We start from the raw sequence: 17,505 nt of genomic DNA, 5'->3' as shown, positions 1-17,505 counted from the left end.
AAGAAGGATGACACATCGCATCTAATTTGGGTTTATTCCAGGAACGCACAGTTGGATTAACATTAAAAAATCAATCAACGTAACTTACTGTATTAATACACTGAGAAAGAAAAATCACGTGATCCCCTCAACAAGCAGCAGAAAAACTATTCAATGAAATTCAACATTCATTCACATTTATGATTTTTTAAATAATAATTAAAATAAAACTCTTAGAAAACCAAGGCAAGAAGACACTCTCTTTACTTGATAAAGGCTACCTAAAACAACACAAAACGGAAAAACAACAAACTTGACGGTGAAACCCTGAGATCAAGAATAGGCCAGGGTTGGGGCGCCTGGGTGGCACAGCGGTTAAGCGTCTGCCTTTGCCTCAGGGTGTGATCCTGGCGTTATGGGATCGAGCCCCACATCAGGCTCCTCCGCTAGGAGCCTGCTTCTTCCTCTCCCACTCCCCCTGCTTGTGTTCCCTCTCTCGTTGGCTGTCTCTCTCTCTGTCAAATAAATAAATAAAATCTTAAAAAAAAAAAAAAGAATAGGCCAGGGTCGGTCTCGAAGCCCACATATCGTATGATCCCATTCCTATACAAAGTCCACGGTTGCAAACAGCAAACGCGTTCACGACCACTAGAGACCACAAGATCCGTGGTGCCCTGAGGCTGGGAGTGTGGGGAGCAGCGGGAAGTGACTGAGCGTAGGTACAAGTGATGAAAACGTTCGGAGGTTGATCCTGGTGATGGCTGCACCAGTCACTGAGTACACTGAAATTCACTGAGCCGTATACGTCTGTGGATGCACGGTACGGCGTGTGAATGACATCTCAAGAAAGCTGTTATAAAAGAACCAGAATGAGGAAAGGAGGCCCGTTGTCACTACTTCTACCCAGTGCTGTGCTAGCGGCCCTGGCTGGCACAGACAAGAAGAGAGAAAAAGCATAAGGATTTGAAAGGAAGAGAGCAGCTGTCTTTCTCTGCAGATGGCCTGATCTTACACACGTCCTACAGAATCCACCACGGAACCTAATTACATGAACAGATATCCCAGACAGAGCGCTGAGCCAAAGCCGCAGACGCGAAGACTCTGTTCTGTATGACTGCATTTATACGTAAAGTTCAAAAAAGTCCAGCCTGCATAACAGTGTTTCAGAATGCCTCCTTAGTGGTTGGCAAAAGTCGGCATAGTGCTCCAGTTTAGGGGGAGGACAAAGGGGCCCGGGACTGGGGAGCTGCTGGGGTGCAGGCGAAGTCCCGGAGGGTGATCACATAGGTGCTTACAATGGGTCACTAAACTCTAGCTGCATGTTTTATGAATTTTTCTAACGAATATTATATTTCATAATAAAATAATTTTCAGGGGCGCCTGGGTGGCTCAGTCGTTAAATGTCTGCCTTCAGCTCAGGGCGTGATCCCAGCATTCTGGGATCGAGTCCCACATCAGGCTCCTCCGCTGGGAGCCTGCTTCTTCCTCTCCCATTCCCCCTGCTTGTGTTCCCTCTCTCGCTGGCTGTCTCTGTCAAATGAATAAATAAAATATTTTTTAAAAAAATAAATAAAATAAAATAAAATAATTTTCAGTGATTTTTAATGGTGTTTTTTTTTCAAGCAACACAAAGGAAAAAGTGATTAAAGAGGAACAGAGGGAAGATGTTGCAGAAGGAAGAGGCTACCTCCAGCTCGGAGTTTAGCCTTGGTGGGCAGATGTTTATTGGGCAATAAAGCCTTCTCAGTCCCAGAGTCTGGACACTTTATCTTGGCCTGAGCCCAAGGCCAAGGCCAGTGCGAAGAAGGGAGGGCACATTCTTGATTAACGAAGGGCCTTGCTCTCTGGAAGGATGTGGCCAGACCCTGCCCCAGCACTGGACTCCCTGCCCCTCTCCTCCTGCTGGTCCTCACACACACACACACACACACACACACACACACACACACACAGAGTGCAGGACCGGGACTGCAATTCCAATTGCTAGCAGCTATTGAGCGCCTACGGCATGCCAACATGGAGCAAGAGACTGGCACATAACACCTCCTGAGTCCTCACAACCTGCGAGGCCCGATCCCGGCAGCTCTGCCGGGGAGGTGGGAGCAGGCTTGTCTGCCTCCAGCCCCTCTGGTGTGGGATGGCTGGGGCCACCTCAGCTCCCCAGGAGGGGAGGGGAGGGTAAGAAGAAGTCAGACCTCATTCCTTTGCTCTGCTGCTGTTGCCCCCGCCCAGGCCTGACTCTAAGGACTGGGCACCCCTATGGCCCACCTTGCCCTACCCTCCCTCCTGCACCCTCCACTTTGGGAAAGTTGGCCCGATGTCCCCACCCAGCGCAGGAGAGTGACCGAGATCCCCCAGCGTGAGCACAGACTGAGTTATGAAAGCTCTCCCCTGGCAGCTGTAATTCGTTTCCACCTCACACCCAGCTCTCCCAGTCACAGGTTAGAGGCAGCCGGGCTAAGTGCACAAGGGAGAGGGGCCTCCGCTGACTGTGGCTCTCCTGCCCCCATCACGCTCCTCCTGTGGCCAGCACTTCCCCGGAACAAACCCAAGCGCCTCCCTCAGCCATTAATAACCTCCTCTGCATTAATGAATTGTGAACACAAGCCTGGCCATTAAGATAGCACAGGAAAATTCTTTGTGTTGCAAAGGCTTTTTCTCTGGACACCCATTACTGTTACGCAAACCCTCCCTGCATGGGGTAGGGTCCTGCTGCCTTTTTATTCGAGAGTGTCCATGGAATACTCGGTAAGGAAACACACTAGCTGCATGCAACCTGGCCACCATGGGTCCTCTCTGAACATCCCGAAGTACAGAACGCATCACTGCCCCGTGAAGCCCCAGGGAAGGAATGGGTGTCCTGCCCAGGAAATCCTACCAGGGACAGGAAGGAACCCCCCATCGTGGCCAAATTTGGAACGATAAAAGGTGCAAGGGAAAGGTAAGTCACAGCTACAATAAAGGTCAGAGAAATGGGAGATGTTTGGAAGACGCAGAAGTGTCTCTGGCTCCTTTAAAGGTGAGTGGGACCCGGAGACTTGGAGCCGAGAACGGAGGGATCCGGTTAATAACGCCGGTATTTACGGAGTACCTCTCAGGTGCCACACACTGTTCCAAGAGCCGCAGGTGTTCTAGCTCCTGCGCTTCTCATTCAGTTCGAGGACCTCAGGCTTACTATGATCAAGACCCCCGTCTTAGAGATGAGGAGCAAAGACAGAGACCCCCAGGGCTGTACGCACGACGTCCACAGCTAGGGAATGGAAGAACACCAGGCAGGCCACCCCAGAGCCCTTGCTTGAGGCCACTGGGCTGGTCGGCTGCTTGATAATTAAAGGATAATTAAAGGAGGAAACCCTCACAAGTGCCTGGTTTTCAATTACGTCTCTCTGTCCCCAGCGGGCAGTTTCCAGGCCGGAGGTAGCCAGCTGCCCCATTCCCTGATGGGCACAGCCCAATGCCCATTCGGGAGCCTGCCCGGCAACCTGGAGGCTAGTCGGCCTCATCTCCACATATGGACACTCTGCTTGACCCGCCACCCCAGAGGGGCCGTGACCTCCAGCCCTTCAAGGGTGCCACCCCCACCTCCCACTCTTCCCCAGCTCCCTACTGCCTGAGTAGCCCTGCTGACCTATCCAGACACAGCCCTCCACATGCACGGCGCCTCACACACTCCCAACACTGAGCCTGCTGAATGGGCATCCCCAGGACCCCGTCCCTGGAGCTATGTCTCAGCTACCCGGACCTGGCCCCAGGACCTGGCTGGCAGCAGAGCCCATCCCCCACCACAGGATGATGTAGTGTGGCAGAGGTCAAAGCTCTAGACGGTCTGCACTCGCTCCCTGGCCTGAGGCAGAAGCACCAAGTCAAGCTTCACTGCTTTGGCAATTCCGAGCTGTGTGGATTGTCCAAATACTGGGGTAATTTTCAGTCTGATCTTGGTTTCCCCAGCTCTCTAGCTGCTGCCAAACCCCAGACCCCCACTTTCAACAGGTATCTCCAAGGAATGAAAATCACTTCTTCTAATTTCTGGAGAAAACCATATTCCAGAGTCTTCTGCTTCTGACTTCTCAGTCTGTATACCCAAGCTCAGCATAGGGGCTGAGAGACCTGCTCCCACCCCACCGAGGTGCCACTTCCCCCCATCATCCAAAGATAAAGAAGCAGAGTCCACACCCACTGGCCACAGCCACGGAGCTTCTAGGGCCCAGCCTGTCCACCCCATTCATGCTGGAGCCCGGGCTTGGCTCTGTATTCTGGGAGCCCAACACTGTGGGGGGCCCCGGAGCGCATTCCCTCTACATCTAAGGTCCCTGCGTGCCCTTTCCCTTCCCCCAGTGTAGCCCGCTCAAGGAGCTGACAGCCCGTCTTCCAAGAGTGCTCCTGTTTTCAGAACACACTCAAAGGCAAAAAATTTCCAGGCAGGGGAATAGCCATAAAACTACGTTCAAGGACAAACAGCCCTCAAGGGCTGCTACTTATAGGAACCGTAAGCAAACTGTACCCCAGCAAACCCCAAGCTTTCCCACAAACACCCCTGCTGGCTCTCTTCACATTTCCCAGGCAAGGACTTCACATCTGTCACAACAACGCCTGGAACCAAAAGACCGGGCCCCCCAGCTCAGAGTCCTTGGCCTTGTAACCATACACAATGCTCTCCGGGCAGCTAGCTCTGGGAGCAGTAGCTGAGGTGCTCCCTATGCCTCCCGGGAGGACTGAGCCTGCCCAGGAGCACTGAGAGCCCTGCCTTGTCTTCACACTCTGGCCCGCTTTCGGCGGCGGCACACAGCAGCTCTGGCTTAGATGCTCGGGCCCTGGTCTGGAGCTGCAGGTCTGGAGTCTCGGGGGAGGGGCACCCTGGTGCTGTCTAGGGTTGGGCCAGAACCTCAGTGGCCTACCCTGGATACCTGCTGTCTTCAGCCCAGGGCCGTACGATCCCCCTAGGACCACAGAGCCTAGGGAAGGAGGCACGAGCGCTGCTTTGAGTCTGGGGGAGGTGACACTGTGTTCGATTTCTTTCTTCTGGGTTATTTGCAAGCTGCCACAGGCCTGGAGAAGTGGGTTGGGATCTCCGGGCTGGAAAGGACTGTGGTGTTCACCTCACAATGGTCCTGGTCTCTGATAGTCTTGGGTGAATCTAGACCCCTCCCCAGGGCTCACACCCAGTGGACTCACAGCTGTCCTCATTTGCTGGGGAAAAGAAGAGTAGGGGTCCAAGGCCCTACCAACAGGTGCCCATCCGGAGGAATGAATGAATACATGGTATCTGGAGGAAAGGGCACAGCAGGACCCTGTGAAGGGCAGCCCAGACCCCAAAGAGGAGACCTAGCTGACTAAGTCATGCGTGAGCAAGTGACTTCTCTTCCTCTGAGCTTCAGTTTCTCATTTGTGACAAGAAGGATGGGCTTAGAAGCCCAGACAGGTGACTTCGAGCACCACTAGGCATGAAGCTCCTCCCACTTAGGTGAGGCCAGGCTCAGGCCACTAGCTCTGCCAGCACTGCTTACCCAGTCACCTGCGGGGGTGCACTAAGGTAAGGGAGGCGAGGTCACTGCCCAGAAGTCCTGGCATGGGGGTTGCTCCTCTCTTGGGCCTATGCACTTAATTTTTGGAGCCTGGGGAAGCCTGGGAAGAGAAGGTTGCACGAGACGAAAAGCTGTTCTGTCCCCAAACTACTTACCAGTGTCGCACAAAACAATCAGGTGTTGAACCCCAGGGCATCTAGAACTGACTCGTGGGCACACACCTGTTACCCAGGTCCTAAGGCGGAGGCCGAGCGCCCCAAGCACACCTCCGGGGAAAGCTGAGCCCACCTGGACTAGAGCCGGGCAGTTCCGACTCAGAGGCTTCCAGCTCAGAATATCTTGCTCCCAGAGAGGTACCACCACATGGGGTCAGGTACTTTCAGAAGGCAAAGATCGCCCAACCAATACCAGCTGTTATCTCAGAGCACAATGGAAGGCCACGGACTGCTCTGACCAACTGCATGCGGGTTTGGCCTAAAGACTTGGAGACCACATTTAAAAGAAGGAAATATCTCAAATAAAAATCCAGCTGTCCAACTTCTCCAGAAATGTCAATCGTTCTGGCAATGCTGTGTCCGCGTACCCACTTGGCCACCAAGTGGGCAAATCCACTGCAGCCGCGCCTGTGCCCAGCCCCTCAACAGGCTCCTCAGATACGTCCCCTGGCCGTGGAGCAATGGAACTTTTCCCCGCGCCTTTCTCAAGAGTATGAAAATGACATGTGACCAAGAGGGCTAGGTGCCTCAAGAAAAGTGAGTATTTGGTCAAGTGAAGACAATGCCTACACACATTCACCTCGCTCACTGCCTGACATCTGAGCGTGGCGCCTGCCCCAGCACGTGACCGCAGTCAGGAAGGCCTTCCCATGGGACCCACAGGCTGCCCCAGCAAGTGCCACTACAACACACAAAGAGACACGGAGTTTGGTGAGCACACTGATTCCTGTCACCACTGCAGGCTCTTACACACCCAAGCTCCACCCCTCGGCCCCCTCGGCCAAGGCAGCATCAAAGGAAAGTCTGCTTCTAATGAGGCAGACATAGGACAGGCGCCAAGGGTCAGAGTCCAGCCAGAAAAGTCTAGGGAAGGGCTGGAGGGGAGCACATCCCGATGAAGGGAGAAGAGGGGTGACAGATTTGCCTTCACCAGCCCCTGTCACCAGCCCCTGCCTCTGTCCTGGGTTGTAACTCGGAAGACACAAGCCTCTGTCTGTCTCCCTCTCACCACTGCCCTGGGCCCACCAGCTGCAGACACCGTGCCCTCGCTGCTCAGCCACCTGACCCTCTCGGCCTTCCTCGAGCCACTGCAGGCCTCCTCCAGGGCCCCAGCTTGGCTAGCCAGAGAGCCCGGCCACAGGCTGCCGCAGCAGAGACGTGGGAATCACCTCCAACTCGTGAGGCTGGAGTGGGGCAAGCAAAGAACATTTATAGAAGAGATGGTTACTCTCGGGAGCCTGGCTGGCCGCAGCAAAGCAGAGAGGATGTGGCCGACAGACACGGGATTGCTCCTCTCCCCCACCAGTTCCTTAAGCGATACCCAGTCCCACTGGTAATCTCCTTCCAGAAGCCCCTTCCAGTTGGGACTCCACCTCTGTAGTTTCCTATCAGCCTACTGTGTCCTGTGAATATGTTCCAAGGCTACTCTGTGGGGGGTCTGTGTGGGCCCTGGAGCACCCGGGCCCTGGAGCTGAAGGAAGCATGAGGAAGGGCATGGGGCCCAGAGCTGGAAAGACGTGAGCCAGCTGTCTAAGTGAGGGGATTTGCCCGGCCACCTGGATGGCCTAGAAGTGGCTCTGGGCCTCAGGGCCACACCTCCTACAGAGGAAAATCCAAACCCAGGAGCATGGCTTGCAGGGCCTTCAAGCGTTGGCCCCTGCCGGGCACCTCCACCTTACTCCTGGGCATGCTCCCGTGGGCACCTACCATACCAACCATTCTCCAGACAAACCTGGTTCTCCCTTCTCCTGACGCTCTGCACATGTGCTGTTCCCTGAGCCTAAAATGCCCTTCCCTCCCTTCTGGAGACTCCCCAGGGAAGCTACTTCATGCCCTCACTCAGCCTCCAGAAACCACATTTGCACAGCAGATTGCCACTGTGTGTGTGTGTGTGTGTGTGTGTGTGTGTGTGTCTGACTTACCAGCTGGAGGGGGACCCCTCGAGGGCAGGGGACCCCAGATCCTAATGCAGAACACGCAGGGGACAGTCTAGGAGGGGCCCTCCTACTGCCTATATTATCTGGAAAAAGCCTACAGCCTACCCTGTACCTCCCCCTCCGAGACCCCCTGGGACCGACGAGTCCCAAGAGCAGCACTGACCGTCCCCACCCCAGACCCCGTGTGGAAGCCAGCCCGGCTCCCGGCCCACACGGCCTCCCGGCCTCATCACACGAGGAGTACGTTTGGGGCCAGGAGTGGCGAGACAGTGGATGGGCACATTCATCCATCGGGGATGCCCCAGAAGTCCCCAAGGAGCTCCTCTCTCTGGGCCTGACCAAACATCCCTAATGGTTTGCATCCTTCAGACAACAAGAACTGTTAAGAAGAGAGCAAACCCTAGAAAATCTCCAATGCTAAGCCCTTCAGACCTCTGACGTCAGGAGTCCCCAGGGAGGCGGGCAGGCACGCTGCACGTATGGGGACGGTCCTCGTAAGCTGGGACAACTGCCCATCAAGGCCTCACCCACGAGATGCAGGTTAAAACCCAAAACTGTTACCAAGAAGAAGAAGAAGCCACCTGTGAACACAGATCCGTCCCTTGTGACACAACCGCCTCTCAGACAAGCCCCCAGCCGGTGCGGTGATGCCTACAATCTCAGGCCACGTGGAAGTCAAACAAGACAGCATGTGGGGGAACAGATGCTGTTCACGACCCTGGCTGTGACTGACAGAAGGAGAGAAGGAGCCGCACCAGCCCAAGATACAGGGTGGGCGGAACTGAAAAACCAGGACGGCCAGACCATCTCTGCAACCCCTTGGGGACAGCGCCATGCCAGCAATACCCCAGCCCCACCCCACCAGCCAGCAGAGACAAAACGTACCTTTCAGGGAGGCAACGTGCGACAGGGCCTGGGCGTAGGTGGCCGTGTTCAGGAGGGTCCCCGGCAAGCAAGAGGGGAAGAAAGGTCCTGTGGGACCCACAGTTCTCCCCAGGCTGCTAGAGAAAAGAAAATCACACTGAGTTCCCAACCCTCTGTACCTGCCAAGCCTCCAGACCCCAGGGGCCCGCCAGCCTCACCTCTGCTGGGCTTCCAGGGCCTCCTTCTTGCTCCGGGCCTGGTCCCCCGGGGGCGGGGAATTGATATTTCTCACGGGTGGAGGCGTCACTTCTGCCATGGGCTCCTTGGCTCCGGGCTCTTGGTCCGAAGCCCCTCTCTCCGTTTTCCTCCATTTGGCCCTTCGGTTCTGGAACCAAACCTGAGTCCGCAGTGGAAATGCACACCCCATGGAGGCAGAAAATCAGACAGGAGGAGTGAACCAGTACCCAAACCCACACGCCTGGGTCCCACCCCAGGGCTCACGGCTCACCTTGCAGCACTGTGTGGGGGCCCAGCCTCCTCTCTCCAAAAGATCTCCCAAAGCAGTGCCCTCTGACTGCAGCTTCAGACCCAAAGATGGGTCAGAAGATCAGTGTAGAAGGCATGACAGGCATTTTTTTAATGAATGTTAAATCATAGAAAGTATCCAAACGCATCACCACAGGAAGGGCTCGAGTGCTGTGGACATTCTGGATGTATTGCAAGTGCATTTATTTGATGTGAAACGTATTTCCTATGGTTGGGGGAGCGGGAGGGGGCATCACCATCACAGCAGTTTGTAAAACACTGCCCTGGGGTGTCCTCCTCAAAAATACTCATTCCCTCTTCCGGCAGGTTTGCCTGAGCACTGGAATGTGTCTGGCCTCAGACCTGTGAAATCGTCTCTGACACATCATGGAGCTCAGGACGGGTCCTGAGCACAGGACACATGACAGCCCCGTGCACCCATGAGACACAACGCCTCCGGAGTCAGCCCTGGTTTGGTTTAGAATCCACCCCGACCCTACGAGGCAGGTAAGTCCATCCCCGTTTTACAGATGAGAAAACTAAGCACAGACAGTTTAATTAACCGGCCCAAGGTCATTCAGGTAGAAAGCGGCAGACCCACGATTTGAACACCAGTGGCTTGGCTAGGGACCAGATCCAAACTCCTTGCTAGTAATAATGGTGGCCACCCCCAAGCATTGTTTGCACAGAGATGCACGAAAAACACGGAGCATGTTGCCTGACACACAACAATCAGTCACTCGGTAGCCTGATCCCTGGTCAGGAGGAGGCTTACGATTCACCTGCCCTAAGTGCCTTCTTAGAGACAGGTGTGGAATTCTTCAAGCCTTGGCAATCAGGACGGCATCCGCAGAAGGACAGCCTCATGGCAGCCGGGCAGATGGGGCCCAAGGTGTTCCCAGAGGTCAGTGAAACCCTGCTGCTCTTTACCCAGCAGAACCTCTTCCCTCCTCTCCTGGGAGATAATTCCTGGCTTTCAAAAAAGGCTTGGCTAGACCTCCCTCCCACTCCCCCGGGGCATCCTCTCCTCCTCCTGCCTCACACTGGCCCAGGAGAGAGCCTGGGTCCCAGGCTGAGCCCCCCCAGCCCACCCCACTTCTGAATTTTCATTCTCCTTTAACTGGGTTTCTTTCTTTTTTAATCTCGTTGGCTTTTAATTGCACATATCAGCAACCATTGAATAATGATTTTATCTATATTCTAAATTTAGGGCAGTTAAATGCAAAGCAAAATGCAGACACTTTCTTGTGTCTTAATTGAATGAAGGTCACAGCTATAACAACATTTAATTGAGCTATTTTTCATTATCATATTTTAATGACTTTGCACTGACAGTTCGCCTGCTTCTGAGGAAAGAGCATGATGGAGTCGTTTATTTCCCTATTTAGTTATTGTTTGACAACATCAGCTTCGATTAAGACCCTGCTTTATAGAACATTAATCATATTTGAATGAGCAAGGGGTATAAATGTAAACACATCTCCCTTCCCGCCACCGAAGCCCGCGTCCCCACTCGGAGGCTCACTAAACAAACGCTTCACAGCCATTGTCTGTTTGCATAATAGCCAACAACAGCCTGAACAACAATTCCCAGCCTTAATTGTTACCACCCCTATCTCACCCTTGCACCTTTCAGGGAGAAGTTATGATCTTCCACTTCTGAATGCTCAATAATTGTGTCATTTATCTCAATTTGCAGTTCAGTCTTTAGGCAGCTATTGGCAAGCTGACATTAAAAAAAGAAGGGATAGACAACATCCTGGCCAAAGGAGATTTTCATTTCCAAATAATAATCAGTTTAATTTGCCCGCATATGACCAATGATTCATGTTCAGATTTAATAATCAGGATCACATAATCTGATTATAGGGGAAATAATTTGTTTACAACCCCCAATTTACTGCTCAGAATTCCATTATCTCTCTTCAGCCATTGGTTTTTAAGAGATACTAACATGACCCAGGGGAACCGAAAGCAAACTATTATATTTCCTACAATTAGATCTTTGCATAGTCTTAACCCCAAGCCCCTACATTAAAAAGAACAGAAACAGCATGGAGGAAACCCCATAAATAAAATGAATATATAATTGTGCTCAAAGAATAGCTCTCCCGGAGAGGCGGCGCTGCGAATCCATTCCTCCCGCACTCGGGCACATCTGCTGGGCTCGACGGGTCTGTGCACTTAAACGTAATCACCGTGTGGCTTCTAAAAAGAAATCCTGCTTAGAGACAGTCACCACGGGCCATGCTCAGCTCGGAGGCAGCCCTCTCGCTGCTGCCCTTTAAAGATTTTTAAATTGCACGTGGTCTTCGGATCCACGACGCTGAAAGAGTCCGCGTTCAGGGGAAAAGTTGGAAATGATGCAATTTCTGGAAAGCAGATCCTACCCTGTTCCCATCTGAAAACACAGTTCTCTGCAATTGACCGGCCTTACCCCAGAGCGGTCAGAGCTGCTTTGAGAATAGCATCTCAGCTCTTTTTTTTTTTTTCCAAAGCAAGGAAATGGATGTGCATTGATGTAATTTAGTACCTTAGAGACGCGGACAAATTAGTGTAGAACATTATCACTAGTTAATTATGAATGACCGATTAATCAACCTAATCTAATATTCCACATTATGTTGATGTTATTAAAGTGCATCATGAAAATGACAGATAGTCTTCATTTGCTTTCTTTGGCCAAATGTGCACTCTGCAGTCATGATGTCAAAAAAAAAGTTTGCCGGTTTTAATATTAGAGAGTTAAATAATTAAAAAGAAGGTTTACCTGCACTCTGGCTTCTGTGAGGTTTATTTTCATGGCTAGCTCTTCTCTGGTGAAGACATCGGGGTAGTGTGTTTGGGCAAAAACTGCCTCAAGAGCTTCCAGCTAGTAAAAGGAAAAAATATTTACTGGTGAGACGCTGTGGCGAGGAGAGAGGAAGCAGAGGCATATTTCAGATTTGCGAGGAGCGGAGCGGTGAGGAAGTAGTTTCACAGATCAAATAGGGGAGGAAGACGGAGAAGAGAGCTCTTTGAAAAGATCCCACAGAATTAAAATTTTAACCACGGATGACTTAGGAGCTAAGACTCAATAAGGACATCAACATCGGGGCTCCCCCAAGAAATAAGAATAAGAAGAGAAGCACAAATGCTTTTCCATTTAAATAGATTCATAGGAATCAAAGGCTCTAAGGGTGGCCTTATGAATCAGAGCCATCCACACAGCTTTCCCCATAGGGCACAGGAGAACAAACACAACTTGCAGAGTCCCTCACTGTGCTGGTCCCATGGAAACTACCGAGAGGGATTTGGGCCACCGTCCTGACAGCACCAGTTTGCACAGATCTAAGGGGAAGAGCCCTGGTCCAGGAGACACAGTACTCGGGTCCCACTTGTAGCCCTTCCATTTACGGACGGCTGTACCGTCTACAAATCAGTCAGTTTCTTGGGCCCCAGTCTTCCCGTCGATCTACTGGGGATAAGAATGTCCTACCTGCATTCCTCAAGGTTCAGATGATACTGCTTATGTGGAAATGTTCCCCCCAACTACCAACCTAAGGCACATGTGAGCAAACACTATTGCCCCTCCACTTCCCGTCTGGGCTCCGAAGGTCCAAGCCATCTGCCCTCTCCCCAACCAGATTTCTTGACACAGAGAGCGTTCAAGAAAACAGAAAGATCCAGGTTCCATAGTTGGCTTTATTTTACAACACAAAGAACTGCTGCTCAAACTCTGATATTTGGGGAGGCAGGCAGTAGCTAGCTCTCAGAAAGGGAACGCCATCCTTACCTGCTGAAGGGTGAACGTCGTCCGGTTCCGGCGCTGTTTTCTGCGCAGAAACCCATCATCGAAATCTCCTGGAGAGTGGTTGCCGAAGGGTGCGGTGCCTGCTGGGAGCAAACTGAGTCAGCCAGACCGGAGGGCCTCCCTGTCCTCACACCAACCCCGGACACACCTGCTCGTTCGGACGCACCTCCAGGCACAGCCCTGTCTGTCCCAGAGCATCTTTCTCTGCAGCTCTCACGGGGGCCCCTTCTCTTCCACTCTCTTGTGCTCTCTCTCCCCAGTAACCTTTGACTTTAGGCCCAACTATGCTTATTTCATAGGGCAGGTGGCAACCTTCTCCCCCAAGAAGGCCAAATCTGCTCCTTGTGAAATTCTGGGCTCGGTGCCAGGAAGAATCACTGGCGTGGGGCAGAACCTCCACCTGCCCTTTGGTTTCCAGCTGCACCTGCGTCCAGTGTGCCTTGATCTCAGCCCCTCCCTCGGATTCTTTCATAGAAGCCTCCACGGCTCCATTTGCTCACCTGGGAGTTTACTTTCCCTTGTTTCTATAAACAACAAGGCTGAATGGCTGGGGGTGGGGGAGGAAAGAAAATGCCAAGAGCTTTCACTGCACATTTCTCCTAGAACTTCAGGACACAAGGAGGTAAGAAGTTTATAAATGAATATTAATTACTGTTGGTCACAGCTCATCAGCACCATAGTGGATCTGTTATATTGATGTCAATTAACAAGAGGTCTGCACCAATCGCTAGTGTGCTGAATTCCAAGCAGACCTAGGCAGGGCCACTCTCAAAGGGCACCCCACCCTCTGGCCAGGCTCATAAAGGACCCATTGCTCTCACTTCCCTGAAAAGAAAGGCGTCCTTTCCACCGCCCTCCCCAGCAGCCTCCAAAGCTCCTCTAAAAAAGAACAGAGTTTGGCCCCAAATGTGCATTCAGATCATTTTCCGAATATGCGCCATTTACCCGACAGCCTACAACGGCTTCTTAGAAAAACAAATGAGCAAGTTCCCATTAGCCAGTGAATGCCATACCTGCCACAGGCTCTGGTCTCAAAAGCGTACATGTTTGGCATTAGGAGCTGGCCAGCCACACAGGCAACCTCCCTCAGAAAGACCTCAGTCCCAGAGAAGCAGGGTCCTCTGGGTTTTTTAAAATTCTGTCTACTAACGGGGGTCCCTCCTACTTATTATCCAGCTCTCCAGTGCCATGTCCTTTGCCACAATACCTCAATCTCTCCTGAAGCCTTCTTATCCAAATTGCTCTCTTCCTCAAAACCCTAGTTACCAAGATTTCTCTCCAGCTCATTGTAAACTTCAAAGGGACAGCCTCAAAGCAGCCTTATTCCCATTATTTTGCAGGAAACCAAATTGTCTCTCTTTGATTGGTGAGGATGGATTGCGGGCTCTGAGATGCGCCAAACATCGTCTGCTTCAACCTTCTAACACACACCTGCTGGTCCGAAACTTTCCCACAACGTGCGCACGTAATATCTGTAAGTGAGATGTTGTGTGCCAGATTGAATCCTAAAAAAAGACTGACGGTCCATCAAATTAATAAGAACCAATCGAAAAGAGGAAAACATGAGAAAAGGCTTTTTACTTAAAAATAAGTAGAAATGTTGATAATATGAAAATGTCAAACCCTGCCAATAACTAAACAAAACAGAACAATGAACTACTATTTTCAACATTTTGACAGAAAAAGTAATGAGGTGCATAATGATACCCAGTACGGTTAAGAGTGTAATAAAATGTGTGTGCTCATTAACCATTTGTAGGAGCATTAATTGGTGCAGCCTTATTAGAGGGTAATTTGACAGGATTCATCAAAGATTTAAGTGCACATACACATATTTAATCTATGAATTAGGGAAAGCATGCCAAAATAGGAAAAGAAGAACATTCCTGGCAACATGGCAATAGGGGAAAAAAAAAGTTCCCACCAGTACAACATATAATGGAATATTACACAGCTGTTTAAAAGAAATCAGTAGATCTGTATGTACTGACATGAAACAATCCCCAAAATGTATGTTACAAAGTAAAAAAAGCAAAGTCCCAAAGGATGTGGCAGTATGATCTCAGCATAAAAAAAGGCATAACGTATAGAAAGAAAAAGTGTGTTTTTCTTGAAGGAATCACAAGACACCAACAATAGGGAGTACCTCTAGAAAAAGAGGTGGAGAAGAAGGGATTTCACTTTTCAATGTGTAGGTTTCTGTTCTACTTGAATTTCCTAAGCAGGTATATGTAGCACTTTTTAATTCAATATTAGTAAAATTATCTGAGAAGTGAGATGATGAGCCATGCTTTACTTTCTTCTTTATGCCTCTCTAGATTAATAAAGAATAAAAATTAAAAAGCTCCTAGGCTGAGGGAGATGTCATATTCCAAAGGTCTGTTCTCAGCCCCTCCATGCACAGCAGCTCGCCTCCTCCCTAACAACACTAAACTGACAAAAAAAAAAAAAAAAACTACTTTCTGCAAAACTGGCTCAGAAACACATCTGCAGAGGGATAAAAAGGTTCTTAAAGACACATCTCCTTTTCTTCTGGTCATAGCGCTCAGAGTCAGCGTTGAGGTGGGATGTGTCTGGGGCATGGCAAGGAAAGGTGGGCAGCCAACAGCTCGGTGCACTAGGGGCGTGATAGGCGAGGCCAGGACTCGCCCTAAGTGACTTCTGCAGCCCACCCTGCAGCCAGGGCTGTTCCCCCAGGTTATCTAAGCAGCCCGCCACCTGCCAAATACCCACATTTTGGACCACCCCTCTTTAACCGGAAGAGCGGGCTGTGTCATAGCCATCAGTCCAAACCCCAGGTTCAGAAGTGAGAAGGTGAGTCCTCCACACATGCCAAGGGTCTCCCTCCAGGCCTGGGGTACAGTGTCAGGGGGTGCACCTCATAAAACAGGGCAGCACGGGTCCTTGGAGATTAAAGGAGGTGAAACGCAGCTAAGTGCCTGGTCTTCCCTTCTTATTTATAATGCTGACTGAGCTAGCACGGCTTCAACATGGATCCTCAGCCTCCTTTAGAAAATTCTGCTGAACTCTTAAAAGCTTGCATGGTTAAGATGACAACAAACTTCTGCAGTCCCTGGGCAGGCTGGCCCGCGGAGACTCCACTACTGCTCCAGGTAACTGGAGGTAAGGTGTCCAAGGTCCTCTGATGTCTGAGGCCCCTCAGTGCCTCACCGCCTTTGCCCTCCCCCATGCTTCCCTCCATTTCCTGGCCTCCAAAATTCTCCCACCCCACGAATAAATCAAAGGAGTAGGCTGCCAAAGCCAATCCTGGTATTGCTCCCCGTTACAAAAGTTCGAATATCGCCCGGGGCAGACTGTTGCTCTGAGGACCGTGCTGTTGGAAGTCCAGAAGGTGTGGCTTTGCATTTGTCTAATGCCCACCCAGGGGGTCCCCCCAGGCCCTGTGTGGGAGCACCAGAGGGCCAAGCTCTTCCCTTCTCACAAACCGACTCCCACCTAACAATCCAGTGCAGAGACCACCTGAGGGACTCTGAGGCAAAATGTCTTCTAAGGGATGGAGACCCCCAAAATCTCAAACCCTGGCCAGGGGGCTGCCCCTGGGAGTGGGGAGGGGTTGGCATGTGGGCTCAAGAAACCCAGTGAGTCACAGAAGAGGAGCCACACCAGGGCACTTGGCGGGGTGGTGGGCAGAGCCGCCTAGTTCCAGAGGGCCACTGTGGTCCAGAACGGCTTCCCTGAGCACAGCTGACCCGTGCTTCAAGTGAGAGTAGCTTAGCCAGGGGTCGTTCATGGCTCATGGTCAGTGTCAGGATAATGAGCGCCAACTCTAGTTCACCTTGGTTTTTCAGGATGTTTGCAAAACACCGTGAAAGATTGATACGGCCCCCAGGGCAGGGGAGACCCGATTAGAGGCGTGACACCAGCATCTGTGCTGGGAGGACCCAGCGGGTCCCTGCTGTGCGAATAGCCCGGGGCCAACCGGCCCAGGCGGGGAGGGAGGTGGGAGGGAGGTGGGAGGCAGGTGGCGACAGGGCGGAAGGCTGGAGTGGGATGTAGGGACGAGGCCAGGGGCACCAGTTACCCACCGCCCGGCGGCTGCAACCCCCGCAGACCGGGAACCCAACCACCACCCGCCACGCCGCTCGGGAGCTTTCTGGCCACCGCCGGGCGGTTCGCAGCGGCCCCAGGCGCGGCGCTTACTCACCCTCCAGCTGTGGCGGACAGTGGAAATAAAACATCGCCGACGGCCGGATCAGCTGGACGGCGGGGCCTGGGGAGGGTGACCGCTGGACAGACAAGGCGCGCGTAGTTCTGGCCTGGCTGCAAAGCAAACAGCGATAGAGTCTAAGTCTCCCTGTGCCCGCGCCCCGTACTGGCCCTAGTGCGCTCTGGGCGCCGTCCTCCCGGAAGCCACCACCCCCGCCCCCGCCCACCAATGCCCTCAGCCCACTGTGGGGACTGGAGGCGACACGGCAGCGCCGTCCCAAGCGCGGTCCCCGTGGGACAGTCTTCGGTTCGGGTCCACCTCGCAGACAGCGATGCCCCCACCTCGGCCCCAACACCAAACCCGGGCAATCTGTCTCCCGGCTCTCTGGGGTCCCCGCAGCAAGCCCGGCACCCCAGCCACCGCAGCCGGGTCCAGCGAGAGCGCCAGGCCATCTGCGCGAGCGGCAGCCGGGGCCGGGAAGGCAGCCGAGCCCCAAGGCCGG

At 52.4% G+C, this 17,505-nt stretch overlaps 1 protein-coding gene across 1 annotated transcript in view; it reads right to left on the bottom strand.

Annotated features, from left to right (window-relative positions):
- DRGX (dorsal root ganglia homeobox) overlaps positions 1 to 17,034 on the bottom strand; it is a 29,059-nt gene extending 12,025 nt beyond the window's left edge. The window contains exons 1-5 of the mRNA XM_040624624.1: positions 17,001 to 17,034; positions 12,818 to 12,915; positions 11,813 to 11,914; positions 8,736 to 8,914; positions 8,539 to 8,651 (exon numbers count right to left, since the gene is read on the bottom strand). Coding sequence (XP_040480558.1) covers positions 8,539 to 8,651; positions 8,736 to 8,914; positions 11,813 to 11,914; positions 12,818 to 12,915; positions 17,001 to 17,034 — 526 coding nt within the window. The remainder of the gene's footprint in view (positions 1 to 8,538; positions 8,652 to 8,735; positions 8,915 to 11,812; positions 11,915 to 12,817; positions 12,916 to 17,000) is intronic.
- Between the last annotated feature and the right edge of the window lie 471 nt (positions 17,035 to 17,505).

The sequence above is a fragment of the Ursus maritimus genome, unplaced genomic scaffold (assembly GCF_017311325.1).
Source record: "Ursus maritimus isolate PB19 unplaced genomic scaffold, ASM1731132v1 scaffold_7, whole genome shotgun sequence".
NCBI lineage: Eukaryota > Metazoa > Chordata > Mammalia > Carnivora > Ursidae > Ursus > Ursus maritimus.
Note: the sequence above shows the minus strand (reverse complement) of the source record. Positions and strands in the feature narration are given on the sequence as shown.